The sequence below is a fragment of the Perognathus longimembris genome, chromosome 19 (assembly GCF_023159225.1).
Source record: "Perognathus longimembris pacificus isolate PPM17 chromosome 19, ASM2315922v1, whole genome shotgun sequence".
In the NCBI taxonomy this organism is placed as follows: Eukaryota; Metazoa; Chordata; class Mammalia; order Rodentia; family Heteromyidae; genus Perognathus; species Perognathus longimembris.
In genome coordinates, this window is record NC_063179.1 from 25,054,952 (window position 1) to 25,071,195 (window position 16,244).

The 16,244-nt window shown below is 41.8% G+C and overlaps 2 protein-coding genes across 2 annotated transcripts; both read right to left on the minus strand.

Moving 5' to 3' along the window:
• Positions 1–4,133: 4,133 nt before the first annotated feature.
• Positions 4,134–4,732, minus strand: LOC125367568 (neudesin-like). The gene has a single exon (XM_048368247.1). It carries the CDS (start codon positions 4,730–4,732, stop codon positions 4,262–4,264), a length of 471 nt encoding a protein of 156 aa, XP_048224204.1. The 3' UTR covers positions 4,134–4,261.
• A 1,982-nt stretch (positions 4,733–6,714) lies between these two features.
• Tmem267 (transmembrane protein 267) lies at positions 6,715–15,413 on the minus strand. Its single transcript, XM_048368411.1, has 3 exons — positions 15,164–15,413; positions 10,827–11,212; positions 6,715–7,446 (listed from the first exon to the last, which is right to left on the minus strand). Exons 2-3 carry the CDS (start codon positions 11,136–11,138, stop codon positions 7,111–7,113), a joined length of 648 nt encoding a protein of 215 aa, XP_048224368.1. The 5' UTR covers positions 11,139–11,212; positions 15,164–15,413; the 3' UTR covers positions 6,715–7,110.
• Positions 15,414–16,244: the final 831 nt, after the last annotated feature.

Sequence of the window (16,244 nt, forward strand, 5' to 3'; positions counted from 1 at the left end):
ATTTCTTAATATGAGAATAAAAAGTAACCTTGTCACAAAATATCTCTAAATTAATTCCCAAATTACATTAGAGTCAACTATTTGCAGATTCTATGTGAATTAAATTCTGTATATCTTTTATCACATGAAACAAACACAAAGCATAAGGAATTAGTAATTAGTAAGTTTCTTAATAGTTCTAGCTTAGAACTTCATCAATGTTAGATAAGTGTGTGTGTGTGTGTGTGTGTGTGCGCGCGCGCGCGCGCGCGCCAGTACTGAGACTTAAATTCAGGACATAGATATTGTCCTTTAGCTTTTTCCCTCAAGGCTAGTACTCTACCACTTGAGCCACAGCTCTACTTTCTTACTGCTTTTTGATGGTTAATTGTAGATAAGAGTTTCAAGTACTTTCCCACCTGGGCTGGCTTTGAACTGCAATCCCTAGACCTTAGCCTCCCGAGTACTAGGAATACAGGTGTGTGCCTCCAGCACTAGGCAGATAAAAATATTTTTAAAGGTTATTCACAACTTGGACCTGAAGGTGAAACCATATGAAAACAAATAAAAATGTGTCTGTATGTGACAGACACACTATGATTTGGTTGGTTACATGCACAACATATTAATGTTGTAGTCATTTATCAAGGATCATACAACTGGACATGCTATGTGGCTAAATGTTCTGGCATACTGGTTAAAATTCCCACTCAGTTCCTCTTTTTTTTTTTTTTGGCCAGTCCTGGGGCTTGGACTCAGGGCCTGAGCACTGTCCCTGGCTTCTTTTTGCTCAAGGATAGCATTCTGCCACTTGAGCCACAGCGCCACTTCTGGCCATTTTCTGTATATGTGGTGCTGCGGAATTGAACCCAGGGCCTCATGTATATGAGGCAAGCCCTCTTGCCACTAGGCCATATCCCCAGCCCCAGTTCCTCTTTTTTTGTCTTACACAAATGTGTGCTGACACGTAGAGGGGGGCACAACATATTCAAAGCAGTGGTTACTGCCTCTTCAGGGATGCATAAGCACAGCAGCTCCAAGTCTTACATTTCCAATGAGGTCCAGAGGAAAACAGCATGTTCTCACAAGTGTTTGCACCCTTGCAGTACAACTACTAAGCACCAGGACTGAGTCACTAACAGCCTCACAAGCCAGAAGGCATTGCTGATTTCAAGCATCCTTATAATATTTCTATTTTATTTATTTGTTTTCTAGTGTAACTATATTAAATAGGCTATTGGGGAGATAAGGGAGAGTTTAATGTATAGCACAACATAAACTACTACTTACACTTAAATGGCCATAACATTTAAAATATGATACAGTTATAGCTGAAGATTTTCTTAAAAATTTTATTGTTAAGTTGATGTACAGAGAGGCATTACAGTTACATAAGTCAGGTACTGAGTATGTTTCTTTTAAACCATGCCACCCCTTCCCAGAGGTTAAGTATCATCTGTTCTAGCATCTGATGTTTGCCTACTTGCCATAAAATTGTGCAAGGTGCCAATGAGCCTTATACTCCTAAATCATGAATCACTTTGTATATACAGATACTATGCCTACAAATAGCATGAAGGAGAAACACAGGACAGGATATAAAAACAGAATGTACTAGAAATTCTCTTGAAAGTTATAAAAGTCGGGTTGGCAGTCACTGGGCTTGTCCAGTTTGGAGGCAGGGAACAGGGCCCAACCATCTCAATCATCATTCTGTAGCTTTGGGAAATTCAAAGTCCACCAACTGAAACGCTGTACAAGAAGGATTTATTCAAGCCAGGTGTGGTGGCTTGTGCTGTCTTTTCAGTAATAAAGAAGCTATTAACCATATGGGAAAGGATCTTCACCAGCACAGCAACAGACAAAGGCCTAATATCCGTCATCTACAGAGAACTCAAAAAATTAACCCCCCTCCAAACCCAGTAAACCAATTAGGAAATGGGCTAATGAGCTAAAGAGAGACTTCACAGGAGAAGAGATAAAAATGGCAAAGAAATATATGAGGAAATGTTCAACATCCCTGGCAGTAAAGGAAATGCAAATAAAAACAACCCTGAGATACCACCTCACTCCAGTTAGAATGGCCTATACTCTGAACTCAGGCAACAACAAATGCTGGAGGGGATGTGGGGAAAGAGGAACCCTTCTCCACTGTTGGTGGGAGTGCAAATTAGTATAACCACTTTGGAGAACAGTGTGGAGGTTTCTCAAAAAGCTCAGCATAGACCTACCCTATGACCCAGCCATACCACTCCTCGGCATCTATCCTGAACAACAGGTCTCAGGATATCAAAAAGACATCTGCACATCCATGTTTATCGCTGCACAATTCACAATAGCCAAAATATGGAAACAACACAGATGCTCCACTACAGATGGATGGATCCAAAAAATGTGGTACCTGTACACAGCAGAATACTACATAGCGATTAGAAATGATAACATATTGGTATTCACAGGGAAATGGTCAGAGCTTGAATAAATAATGTTGAGTGAGACAAGCCTAGAACACAGAGAACAAAGGGGCAAGGTCTCCTTGATATATGACTGTTGGTGGTGGTGATGGCGGGGGGGGGGGGGGGCGGCAGTAGAGACCAGGTCTGCAAAATAACAAACTTCTTTTCAAATGGTATTTTCACATGTTTGGGTCAGCGACTTTACATTATGTATCTAAAACTAAACAACTACTAAACATAAAGAGGTCTAGAATAGACCTATCACAATAGCTCAACAGCTATGTACACATGATTATATAAGACAAGGATAAGTAAAAACAACTCCAAGAGGACACAGGAGGATTCTATTGTTGACGTTACGTTTAATGTTCTAGGTGAATTTCCTTTGGCATACCCTACGTGGTTACTGTATATGATTTGGGTACACTGGATATTGTATATATGCCTACTTGAACTAGGGAAGGGAAAGAAAAATGAGGGTGTAACATATCACAAGAAAAGTACTCACTACCTTATTATGTAACTGTACCCCCTTTGCACAATACCTTGTCAATAAAATTTAATTAATAATAAAAGAAGAAGCTATTGGCTGAAGAAGCTATGGGCAGGAGGGACTTGAGTCCAAGGCATGTCCCTAAAGGAAAAAAAAGGGAAAGGGAAAATACCCTCCCACGAATATCAAATGTTAACCTTTAACTGTTCTTCATACTCTGTTGCCTGTGCTTTCTGCTCTTCAAGAAAGTCCACCAAAGTCATCCTGTTGTACTGAACTCTTACACTAGGTCATCTCTGTGGATTTTTATCTGTTTCCAGCTGGGGACACTTGGGGGTAAGGAGAAAATAGTTCATTTGGGGGAAGTTTTCCTGAAGCCAGTAGGAATGACTCAGCTCAAGAAAACAGCAGACTAGGAGGTTGGATCAGTGAAAGAGCCAGAAGGAACAGATGTCAAGAGGATGGAGAAAATAAATAGCAGAAACAAGGTTCAACCCAACTTCCAAATACAATGCTGCACTGACACAGATTTCCCTGGGGATGAATGAAGTGCTGAACTAGGAGCTCAGTGGCTGGTTTCCTAGAAATTATAATCACAGCTTTCAAGGACCATTTTTTAAAGGAGGAGTACCATTTCTGATGATAGGAATTGAGATGAACCATCCACAAAATTTGCAATTGTTAGTTGGGTGACAGTAGCTCATACACGTAACCCTAGTTACTCAGGAGGCTGAGATCTGAGGATCACTATTTAAAACCAGCCTGGGGGGAGGAGGGAGGGGGGCATGAGGGACAAGGTAACAAACAGTACAAGAAATGTATCCAATGCCTAATGTATGAAACTGTAACCTCTCTGTACATCAGTTTGATAATAAAAATTTGAAAAAAAATAAAAAATAAAACCAGCCTGGGCAAGAAAGTACTTGAGATTCTTATCTACAATTAACCACTGAAAAGCCAAAGTAAGGGTTGTGTTTCAAGCGGTAGAGTGCTAGCCTTCAGTAAAAAAGCTTTAAGGGCAGTGCCAGATCCTGAGACAAGCCCTCAACTGACAATGTGACATCTTAAAACAAGGCCTTCTAGTTTAATTATATTTCTTTGCTTAATATGGAGCAAGAGAAAATAGGGTTTTTAAAACTTAGAAAAAGTCATATAAGATATTTATCTTATTTCCATGTATTTCTTTCTTTTCTTTTTTCTTTTTTTCCAGATTTAATGTAGGCTTTATTCAGATCTGGGTGACCAAGAGGCTTCTAAAAGCCTATCTGGCAGGAGACTTAGTGTCTGTGCCCCTGCCTCACCTTTTCACAAGTCTCCCATTGCAGATGGACCATCAGAACTCGTCCTTTATGTCAAAATGGGGCTGGTCTTCAGGCTTGAAGTCCAGGTTGGGGCTGCTGTCCTCTCTGAGAATTCTCTGGGCCGTGTAGCCAACGATGGGGTATTTGGTTTTGTACACATTGGTAAAGACATCATCCAGGGATTCCAGCTCCTTGGCTGAACGCCCGGTGGTATCATGGGTGAGGTCTGCTGGATCCAGGGACATTTTGGCCACACCTTTGGGGGAGTCCTTGCCAGTCAAGGCATTGTAGGGGGCTCCTCGCCCGTAAAACTCTCTTCCAAAAGTGACATCAAACACCACTCCCTTCACTGCCAAGTATTGAGCCAGCTCCTCCGCCGTGAAGAGCCGCACTGGGGGTCCCCGCTCGGCAGGCCGCGGCGCCTGTCCGGCCCCGGCGGCGGGCAGCCAGGGAGCCAGCGCTGCCAGCGGCCACCAAGGCCACCCCCGCGCGGTACCCGCCATGGAGAGCGCGCAGGGCCCACAGCGCCCATGTATTTCTTAAATCAGGTGCTTAAAATATCTCCAAATTCACTTCCATTATGTAATATTTACTAACACAGCAACCAAATTTATATAACAATTACTTTTGAAAGGTAATACATAGACTTAAGATATAATAGATTATAAACATAACACTATAATCCATTTTGCAATAAGAAAAAAGTTTCCTAGTTGAGCACTGGTGGCTCATGCCTATAATCCTAGCTACTCAGGAGTTTGAGATCTGAGGGTCATGGTTCAAAGCCAGCCCAGGCAGGAAACTCTGAGACGCTGATCTCTAACAAACTACTCCAAAAAGTTGGGTGCTGTGGTGGAGTGGTACCTTGAGCAAAAGAAGAGACAGCACCCAGGCCCAGTGTTCAAGCCCCAAAACTGGCAGAAAAAAAAAAAAAAAGTTTACTTCTGTAGAGTTTGAATCTTCCGCACAAATTACAGATTTGTTTTTGGATCAGGCATTGCTTTCTATGTCAAGCATCATTTCTCAAAGATTAAAGCGCTAGCATTATAAATCACAAATCTGTAACAAAGTCTAGACATATTCCACAACCAAAAGCAGAGAACGAGTGTCAAGCTTATAAAAATTTAATTTTTCTTCTATAATAAAGGTTAATCCTAACAACAAAAGATCAACCTGGAGAACAAAGAAAAAGCTTTGCTCCTAAAGCTCTAAATCCACTAGGCAAGCCCTTTCCACTGAGTTTTAAATTTTTTTTTTTTTTTTTTTTTTTTTGCCAGTCCTGGGCCTTGGACTCAGGGCCTGAGCACTGTCCCTGGCTTCTTTTTGCTCAAGGCTAGCACTCTGCCACTTGAGCCACAGCACCACTTCTGGCTGTTTTCTATATATGTGGTGCTGGGGAATCGAACCCAGGGCTTCATGTATATGAGGCAAGCACTCTTGCCACTAGGCCATATTCCAGCCCCCTGAGTTTTAAATTTAAAAAACAAACAAACAAACATTGTGTACATGTGCGCTGAAACTAAGGCTTGAACTCAGGGACTACAGCTGTCTTTCAGCTTTTTTGTTCCTGTCTGCACTAGCACTTGAACCCTAGCTACCTTTGCAACTTGTTGCTGATTAATTGGAGAAAAGCGTCTCTTAGATTTGTCAGCCTAGGCTGGCTTGTAACCTTGATCCTCAGATCTCCTAGATCTCCTATTTCAAACTAACCAGTACAAAAGGGGCTGGAGGCATGGTTCAAACACCTGCTTAGAAAGCATAAAGCTCTGTGTTCAAACCCAAATACTGACAAAAAGCAACCCAAATACTAGTTCAGTAAATGTAACCATAGCTAATGTATTATAATAATTATTGCCTAAATTGATTTCTGAAGTCATAACTATATCTAATGTCTTTTATGAATGGTATAAAGTTCTTTGAAGAAGATTTGGTCAGTAACTGTATTTCATAGAGCACTCTGAAAATTAAATTTCATTCAGGACCAACATACTTAAAATAAACACATGGTTTTCCTCACCATACATCTTTTTTTTTTTTTTGCCAGTCCTGGGGCTTGGACTTAGGGCCTGAGCACTGTCCCTGGCTTCTTTTTGCCCAAGGCTAGTACTCTGCCACTTGAGCCACAGCGCCACTTCTGGCCTTTTCTACATATGTGGTGCTAAGGAATTGAACCCAGGGCTTCATGCATACGAGGCAAGCACTCTTGTCACTAGGCCATATTCCCAGCCCCTCACCATACATCTTATTCAGGATTTCTTTGTTTGTTTTGTTTTTTTGCCAGTTTTAGGGCTTGAACTAAGGGCCTGCGCACTGTTCCTGGCTTCTTTTTGCTCAAGGCTAGCACTCTACCACTTGAGCCACAGCGCCACTTCTGGCTTTTTCTATATATGTGGTGCTGAGGAATCAAACCCAGGGATTCATGTATATGAGGCAAGCACTTTACTACTAGGCCATATTATCAGCCCTTTCCAGGATTTCTTTATCTCAAGAAACTGTGAAACAAAATATAATTACCTTTCATAAACTAGTCATCCTCAAATTAAGCTTTTCATCAATAAACAGACTTACAGATATACTTCAATACTACTAACTAGCAAAACTACTAGTAATCCCAGATAATCACAAGCCGCAATAAAAATATATCATGGAATAAATGAAACACAACTATTGTAGCAGAATGACATATACAACAAAAGTTAGAACTGTAACAAGTATAATTAAAAATAAAACCAACTATACATGCCTGCTGAGCAAGTGGACTCAGCAATTATAAAATAAATTAGCAAAGTAAGTGTCTGTGTTTATAAAATGCCACTTCAGTGTTGCCTATACCTCACTATTGTCACGTGGGCCATTTGCTTTTCTCAGAGCTATGGTTACCTCAGACATGAATGAGAGTTCCTTGTGTGGAAGACATCAATTGCCTGGCCCCTGTTAAATACATACCAAGTGAACATATATGAGGTAAAGATAATGTTGTTATTACATAAAACCAGAACGGCAAAGGAGAAGTTTTTCCAAATGGGCATATCCACAAGCCATGACGAATTGCATCCCGGATATGATGTGAGGTCCAGGAGACAAATAACATCCAGGGAAGAAAGCACCACCAGTCTCTGACCTTGAAAAGGTACATGGTAAGCTTCAAAGTCAGAACCATGATGGGGATCATAGTAGAGCAGTGAAGGAAAGGCCTTCGTGGCAGAGTCAAAGCAGCCTGGGAACAAGGGAAGAAGAGGAGCCTGTGTTAATTACTTCTTAGAAAAACAAAATGTGACAGCTGTTTCTTAGTATACAGCATATCCAGAATTTATTGGCAATGCCAAGGTCAAATGCCACTGTAGAAAACCTATGTAAAAAGTTTATAAGCCATCTTGCACCAGTCGTTCATGCCTGTAATCCTAGCTATTCCGGAGGTGGCAATCAGGAATATCATGGTTTGAGGACAGTCCAGACAAAAAGTTTGTAAGACCACATCTCAACAGAAAATGCTGGGTGTGGTAGTGTATTCCAGTCATCTCAGGTAAGGCACAAGCATTATTTGCATAAGAAAATATTTATCTTAAGACTGTACTTCTGACTTTTGGGCAAAATGTATTCATTGTTTGGAGGGATGAACATTAGATAACATATTATCATGTCTCAACATTTAACAGGTCATTAAAGGGTGAACCTTGAAAATTTGTGAGCCGGACAAGAAGAATGATAAAAATATTCCATATGTCCCAAACACTGTGGGGCAACACATCCAGAGTAAACTCAGTCAATGTTTCATCATGAATATCCTTGATGTTAGAACATCTGTTAACAAACATGTCTGAACCCCTGGCTGGGTTACTATCTTTTTTTTTTTCTGGTAATCTTTCCTATGTTTTGTTTTACTAATACACTTTCTTGGTCTCAAAAAAAAATTCTTATGACAACACAAATGCAGTACCCATGGGTTAAGTTATAGAGTATATGATAAAAACTCATCAAAATAAAATTCATTAAAGTTAAAAATGAAGGCTCGAAGGTGTGATAAAAAATGGGAATAATAAAATGACACATTAAATTCAAGTCAGAGCACTTTAAACAATCTTTTAAAAGATTACTTTTAAAAGTTACTGAGGGGCTGGGAATATGGCCTAGTGGTAGAGTGCTTGCCTTGTATACATGAAGCCCTGGATTCAATTCCCCAGCACCACATATATAGAAAAAAGCCAGAAGTGGCGCTGTGGCTCAAGTGGTAGAGTGCTAGCCTTGAGCCAAAAGAAGCAGTGCTCAGGCCCTGAGTCCAAGGCCCAGGACTGGCAAAAAAAAAAAAAAAAGAAGTTACTGAAATAGACGAATTTCACAATGAAAATACAAAATTATGAATATCGATGTAATAAATAATACAACACTATTTTGTACTGAGGACTCAACTCAGGCTTCATTTACCTTTAACCACCCTCAGAAAGGAGATCCTCCCACCTACCTACCTCTGCCTCCAGCTTTGTTGAGATTACAAGATAGACATCATGGTACCTGCCTTGTTTCATGATATGGAATTTTGATAACCTCTTATCATCCTGATATAGGATTTTGATAACCTCTTATCAAGGATTGTAATCCTCCCAACCCAATGTTCAGCTATTTTTTTTAATAATACTTAGTCTGCCTGATCTGTCTTTGAGTATGCTATGAGAAGCCTCTTAATTAATCAAGTGTTTCTATGTCTACTTGTGTCTTTATAAAAATGAGCAGAGTACATAAGCACATGCTTATAATCTTAAAATGCAACCTTGCCTCTTCTTAAAGAAAAAAACTAAAATGTCTTTAATTTTGAATCAGTAAATACTGATTCCTTCCTGATTTTCTGAATGAATGAAACAACTTCTGAAAATATCTGATACTTGACACATGAGAGGAAGAAGTAATACTTTGCCATCCAGTTAGCAAATATTAGCTGAATGCCTTGAAGGCAAGCCAAGTACTATTCCAGGCCCAGGACTCAAAAAGCAGACAAGAACCTTTGCTTTATGAGTCTATATTTCTTTAATGAGATGTTTAAAAATCATACACATGGGGCTGGGGATATGGCCTAGTGGCAAGAGTGCCTGCCTCGGATACACGAGGCCCTAGGTTCGATTCCCCAGCACCACATATACAGAAAACGGCCAGAAGCGGCGCTGTGGCTCAAGCTGCAGAGTGCTAGCCTTGAGCGGGAAGAAGCCAGGGACAGTGCTCAGGCCCTGAGTCCAAGGCCCAGGACTGGCAAAAAAAATAAAATAAAATAAAAATCATACACATGCAAAAAGTTAAGCAAGTCTTTTGACATCCAGAAAATATCATCTGAACCACCATATTAAGTTTAGTTTATTTGTGCGTCAAGTCACTGATGAGTTAAAGAGCTGGATGTCATGAAGAAATTCTGCAGTGTTCAAGGTGGTGTGGTGAAATGCATGGATTTGGCTCCAAGAGGCCCTGGTGGAATTAATCTATGTAAGTCATTCCCTAGAACTGAAAATCATAGGTTATTCAACTTTTTTTCTTTTGAGTTTGGACTCAGAGCCTCAACCTTTTTCGTTCCCCAGTACTCTACCACTTGAGCCACACCTCCAGCCCTGCTTTTTGCTACGTTATTTTGGTGATAAAAGTCTAGCTGACTTTCTCTCTGGGCTGGTTCTGAAACATAATCCTCTGGATCTCAGCCTCCTGAGTAGCTAGAATTAAGTATGTGAGCCAGAACCACCAGTATCAAATGATACAACTTTTGTGGCACACTTAACAGCTTCTTACTGACTGTATAACATAAAGAATAGGGGGAGAAATTGAAGTACAGCTCTGAAGGAGAAGCAGTGACACAGGAAGAACAGGGGCATTTTTCTCTCTGAGGATGATGTCTGTAAGGTGCGCCAGAAAGGAAATCCACCACATGGTTCAGGCAGAAAAGAGTTTATTGGGGGGAAAACAAATTGCCAGCCCACATAAGATGGAGGTATGGGGAGACAGAAGGGAAGGAAGAAGGTAAAAGAGAGAAAAGAGCAAGAGAGAGTAAGGGAGAAAAGGAAAAAGAGTGGGGACTGTGTTGAGTTGGATTATATAGGAAAAGGTGGGAGATATGGCCAGGTGGATTGGATGTGACCTCAGAGAAGGAGGAGGTAACTGCCTCCAGGTGTGCCAGTTACCTAGGTAACTCAGGTACTGGGTGCAGACTTAAACAGGTGGAGGGCACCTGCATGGAGCCCTCCTGGGGGTGGACCTTACAATGTCCAATCATTTAAATCAGTTTGCTAATATGTTCTGTGTAAGCCAGCACTGAACTTCTCACACACAATTAGCTGGTCCTTACTCTATAGGTACCCCCAGCACCTGCTGATGAACAATAATATGATTAACAATGTGTCTGTATGCACCTGTAAGGAAGGAAGTGCTATAAGTACAAAGTATTAAGTACTCTGAAAGGATGACTGAATGGGCTTTCTTATTTTAGAATAAGATTAATTTTCTCTAACTGTAAATGAGGCTGTGAAGATCAATATGAGGCTAATATATATGTCTATATGAGACTAATATATACACATACATATATACATACACACACACACCACAAAAATAGACACATGCTCCTACCTTTAAAGAAAGAGATCTAGCTTGAAAAAAGTGGTCCACATCAATAATAGAGGCTAAAAATCCAGCTAAAATGACTTCTCCCAAGTCAGCCTTCTTCTTGACTCCAATGATTATTGCCCATGACCACATGCCAATCACGCCATGCACTGCGTTGTCTGAGAGTGCACGAAGCCAGTCACTTTGCTGAATTAGGGGAAGTTGAAGAAGTTTGTCAGCCACTAGGCAAAATGTGCCCAGACCAATGCTGCAAACAATAGATTCAGTGCTACAAGCCTGCAGTAGAGCACGAGTCTTCTCAGTCTCGGACGCCATCTTAAACAATACATCAGTATATACTAAACACCAGCAGGAATGCAGGGGCAATTCTTGTTGGCAGCCACAGCACCCTAAAATAGAAAGCAGAGAAAAATAAACATCAATAAAGCAGCAGTGCAATGATTAACAAGAAACATACTTCAAGAGAAAAAGTGATTAGTCTCATCACTGTAATATTCTACAAGGTTATAATTCATGTATAATGTAATAAGATGAAAGAAGCCAATGTAATAGGATATTTGCCTATCAGCATAACATTGAATATATGTATATATAAAATATATGCATATAAACATATAGACACACATATATATAGAAATATATGTGTATATACATTTATAAAAACTACTTTACTAATTTACTTATCCACAAGAAAAGTCTCAATAAGGTCTCAAGTAGAAATATGCAAAGAACATTCTATGAACATAACATAATTCATAACTTTTTAACAGGTTAAAAAGAGAAATGCACACTAAGTAATCCTAGCTACTTGGGAGGCTAAGATCTGAGAATTGTGGTTTGAAGCCAGCCCGGCTTCAAGAATCCATTCAAGAGTCCATGAGACTCTTACCTCCAATAAAACTACTCTGAATGCTGGGAATATGGCCTAGTGGCAAGAGTGTTTGCCTCGTATACATGAAGCCCTGAGTTCGATTCCCAAGCACCACATATATAGAAAACGGCCAGAAATGGCACTGTGGCTCAAGTGGCAGAGTGCTAGCCTTGAGCAAAAAGAAGCCAGGGACAGTGCTCAGGCCCTGAGTTCAAGGCTCAAGACTGGCAAAACAAAACAAAACAACAACAAAAAAAACCCCACCCCAAAAAACTACTCTGAAAAGGCTGGAAAGAGCGCTGTGGCTCAAGTGGCAGAGTGCTAGGCTTGAACAAAAGGAGCTCAGGGGCAGTGCTCAGGCCCAGAATTCAAGCTCATGACCAGCCAAAAAAGAAAGATGCAGTGGCCTAATTAGCAGAGGACACAAACCTTCCACGGGAGTGCAAGGAATGACCTATGCAGTCAAAAGAATGGCTTACTTTGATCATACAAAATAATATGTCCAAATGAACTCCAGGAAATAGAAACAAGAGGTTCACTTTGTTGCTGTTTTTGTTTTCTTTTTGTCTTGTTTTTATGTCTTTGAGAGGGGAGGCACAGAAATGGAGGGATGAAGGGGGAACAAGCAGCAGTGTTCCTCACCAGACACTGTGTTAAGTGAACACAGTGTGTGGGGATGGAAGGGAAAAACTGGGAGAGAGCGAGGGAAGGGGTGACATTGTCCAAAAAGAAATGTACTGTTTATCTGACTTAGGTGACTGTAGTCCCTCTGTACATCATCTTTATAAAAATAATAATAAGCATAAGAGTAGCTTATCTTTCCAGTGTTTATGCTTTGAAACATTTCAGAAGGGAAGAAGAAAAGCTCAGAGAGGAAAGGCTTCACCTATTGTGTGTGCTAAATAAACATTTGTTGAATAACTCAATGAAAAATTATCATACACTGTATCTGTTTTTATTAGGTATTGCATATCAAATACAGTTCTTGAAAGGCACTTGGTAAAATGTACGATTTATTTCTGATATACATACTTGCATTTTTAACAACTATGTACATCACGTAATTCTTATGTTCAATAAACATTGAGAACCACTAGCTTAACAACAATGATTAGACCACCTGCTTTAGAAACCAAAAGATGAAAATTAGGAATATAACTGTGCAAGTGAGAGGTATTATAGCTACTAAAACATTGTTAGTCAAAGTAGTGAGGAAGGGTGAAAAGAAGGAGGGAGGAGCCAGGCACTAGTGGGTCATGCCTGTAATTCTATCTACTCAAGAGGCTAAGCTCTAAGGATCACAGTTCAAGGCCAGCTTGCATAGGAAAATCTGTGAGACTCCTATCTCCAATTAATCACAGAAAAAGGTGGAAGTGGTGCTGTAGCTCAAGTGGTAGAGCACTAGCCTTGGTCAAAAGGAGGTTAGGGACAGCACCCAGGCCCAGAGTTCAAGGAGGAGGAAGAGGAAAGGCAGGAAGGAGAGGAGGAGGGGGAGGAGGAGGAGGAGGAGGGAGGGAGGGAGGGAGGAAGAAAAGGAAAGAAAATGCATCATTACATTGTGGGAGGAAAGGAAAATTACACTCTTTTGCAAGTGAAAAGATTGCCTATCCAAAGGAACCAGTTGAAGACTGATGAAAAATGTGGTTATTTCAGGAAACATGTTAAATATTCTTTTCTTTACACCAGAAATAAGAAAAAAAAAGGAACATGGCACATTTGTAATTCAAAATTCAAGGAATAAACAAATATGGAATACGTATGAAGAAATATATGTAGTGCAAGTTAGGCTGCAGGGACAGTTGAAAGTCATGAGTTTCTGAATGCACATCCTTGGGGTTGTAACTTTCCAGGACCTCTTCTATTCTGCTATCTCTAAGCTTCTGGCCAAGATGTTGTGAACTGTTCTGCCCCATCACGATTGAACCCTGTTGAAACTGTGATCCAAACAAGTAATTAAAATAAGTCCTGATGTTGCTAGAAAAGATTCAAGACATTGTAATGGAGGGGTTTTTGTTTTCTTTTTAAATTTTTTTATTTTGCACCTATCTTAGTTGAAAGTACTTGGAAATCATTATTTCTCTGTCCTAGAAGAATCAAATGTCATTAATATGCGAAAGTGTGGACAAAATATTTTTATATTATACTATAAACTTTGATTATGAGAGTACATGCTTTTCTTAATTTGAATTAATGTTATTTTAATGCTTTTTTAAAAAAGCTGTTTTGGGGACAGAACCCAGGGCCTTGGCAAACATCCTATTACTGAGCTACAACCCTAAACAATCCTCACACTAGTAACTAAATATTCATCGGAATATTGTTTTATTTCTCTAACAGCCAGTCACTCATACCATAAAAATTTGCAGAAGCTACTTTCTGCAGTGGCCTAACTTTGTCAACTCCCATCCCCATTATAGCAATGCAATCAACTATGGGGCTTCAAAGTGTGCAATGTAGGGCTGGAAATATGGCCTAGTGGTAAAGTGCTCGCCTTGTATACATGAAGCCCTGGGTTCCATTCCCCAACACCACATATATAGAAAAAGCCAGAAGTGGTGGCTCAAGAGGTTGAGTGCTAGCCTTGAGCAAAAAGAAGCCAGGGAAAGTGCTCCGGCCCTGAGTCCAAGCCCCAGGACTGTCAACAAAAACAAAACAAATAAAGTTTGCAATGTAGCTATTCCTTTATCCTTAACCCCATAATCACACACTAACTGGACATTACATTATGTGTTATCATATGCTACTCGCTATTAGTATCTTAAACTACTTTAAAACATGTTTAGTGCTTATTCCCACCTGCAATTCCTAACTTCAACAAGTTTCCAGTCTCAGCAACTCTAAGTCATGCTTTTTGAGGCTTCTGTGATGCTACCGATTTTTGTCTTGGTGTTTGCAGGAAGAGGTCAAACGACAGAGCATTCAGGTCTCCGGGAGCCCAGATACCAAGGGTCCTTCCACCTCGTAAGGTTGGCAGCCGGGTCCTCCAGCAAGCCTGCGTCCTGCCCAGGCCAGACCAAGGCCTGCGATGTGGAGCCCAGGAGAAGGCTGTATCTTTTGGAGACAGGAGTATCTGGAAGTCGAGCACCACGGAGACCCGGGGCTGAGGACCCTCGCCTGCTCGCAGATCCCACTCGGCTCTCGGGAGAGTCCCAGGCCGCTCCCCAGTGGACATCGTGTCCCCGCCCCCTCACTCTCCCAGCCAATGCGCGATCCGGCTCAGATGAAGCCCCGCCCCTCGGCCCGCACCATAGAGATGCAGGTGAAGGTGCCAGAGAGGCGCAGACTCCAACACCATAGAGACGCAGGTATGGGCGCCAGAGAGGCGCAGGCTCCGCCACCATAGAGACACAGGTGTGGGCGCCAGAGAGGCGCAGGCTACGCCACCATAGAGAAGCTGGGGCGAATGGCCTGTACCGCCCATGGAAGGGAAGCCGGCGGTAATCTGGGCCCTTTGGTTGAAGGTCAGTACCTTGTGTTCACCACCACACCTCCTAGAGGTGACCCGAAGGCTAGAGTGGAAAGTGCCGGGCTCGCTTTCTTCTCTCAAAGCTGAGGATTCGTTTCTCGGCCCAGCCACCAGCCTCCCCAACGAAGCGCTCGTGGGTCGGTTGGGAAGCCGGGACGGAGAAGTGCCTCGCCGGGTGCGGCGCGCGCCGGCCTCGGTGGGTCTCGAACCCCCGTCGTGAGCCCTCCAAGGTTGGAGGCCGGGAGCTCGGAGCTGGTGAGGGAAGGGACGCGACGCGTCGCCCGGCCCCGCCCCCCAGTTCCCCGACCCGCAGCGCCGCAGCGCCCCCTGGCGGGCATCTTTGTTACTCGGCTTCAGGCTGGAGCATTCACTAGCCAGCAAGCTGACAACCAAGACATGGACACAGCACCTATCCACACTGATAAATGCCCCCAAAAAGCACGCAGGGAAGAAACTAACCGCACTTACAAGTACGTTTGCTGGAACTGGACACCCGATGGAAGTCCCTCTTTTTGCTGGGTGCTAGCTTAGCATCAGGAGACAATTACCATTATTTAGCTTCATAGAAAGCCATGCCCCCAAAAGAAGAGGCCCAAGGAAGGACACTTTTTACCCTTCCTCAAAACAAGTGTCACATCTAAAGCAAGCAACATGAAAACATGGTTCGTTGAATTCAAACCTGGACTCGGGGCCTTGGCCTGCTAGGCAGGCACGCTACCACTTGAACCACATTCCCAGTCCATATGGCTCTATTAGTCATTCTACTGCCTAAAGACACTGAATCACTTACATAGCACATACTGAGTACTCTCAGTGCCAGGCAAAGCTACAGAATTACTTTACGGAGCTCAAGCTTCTTCTATACGGAAATATAAAGGCCTGAAATGTGCTTGAGCCCGCAGTGAGAAGAGCTGAAGAGGGCATTACCGCTACCCAACTTGGAAGTGTCTCCTTCTGATCTATCCATTCTACTTGTTTCTTTTGGGCTTCCCTTTCCTTGAAGATCCAGACAAATCTTTTAGAGAAAACAGGATCAGCACATTTCTGACTGCATTTGGTATCATGAAATCTTTTTAGATGTTCG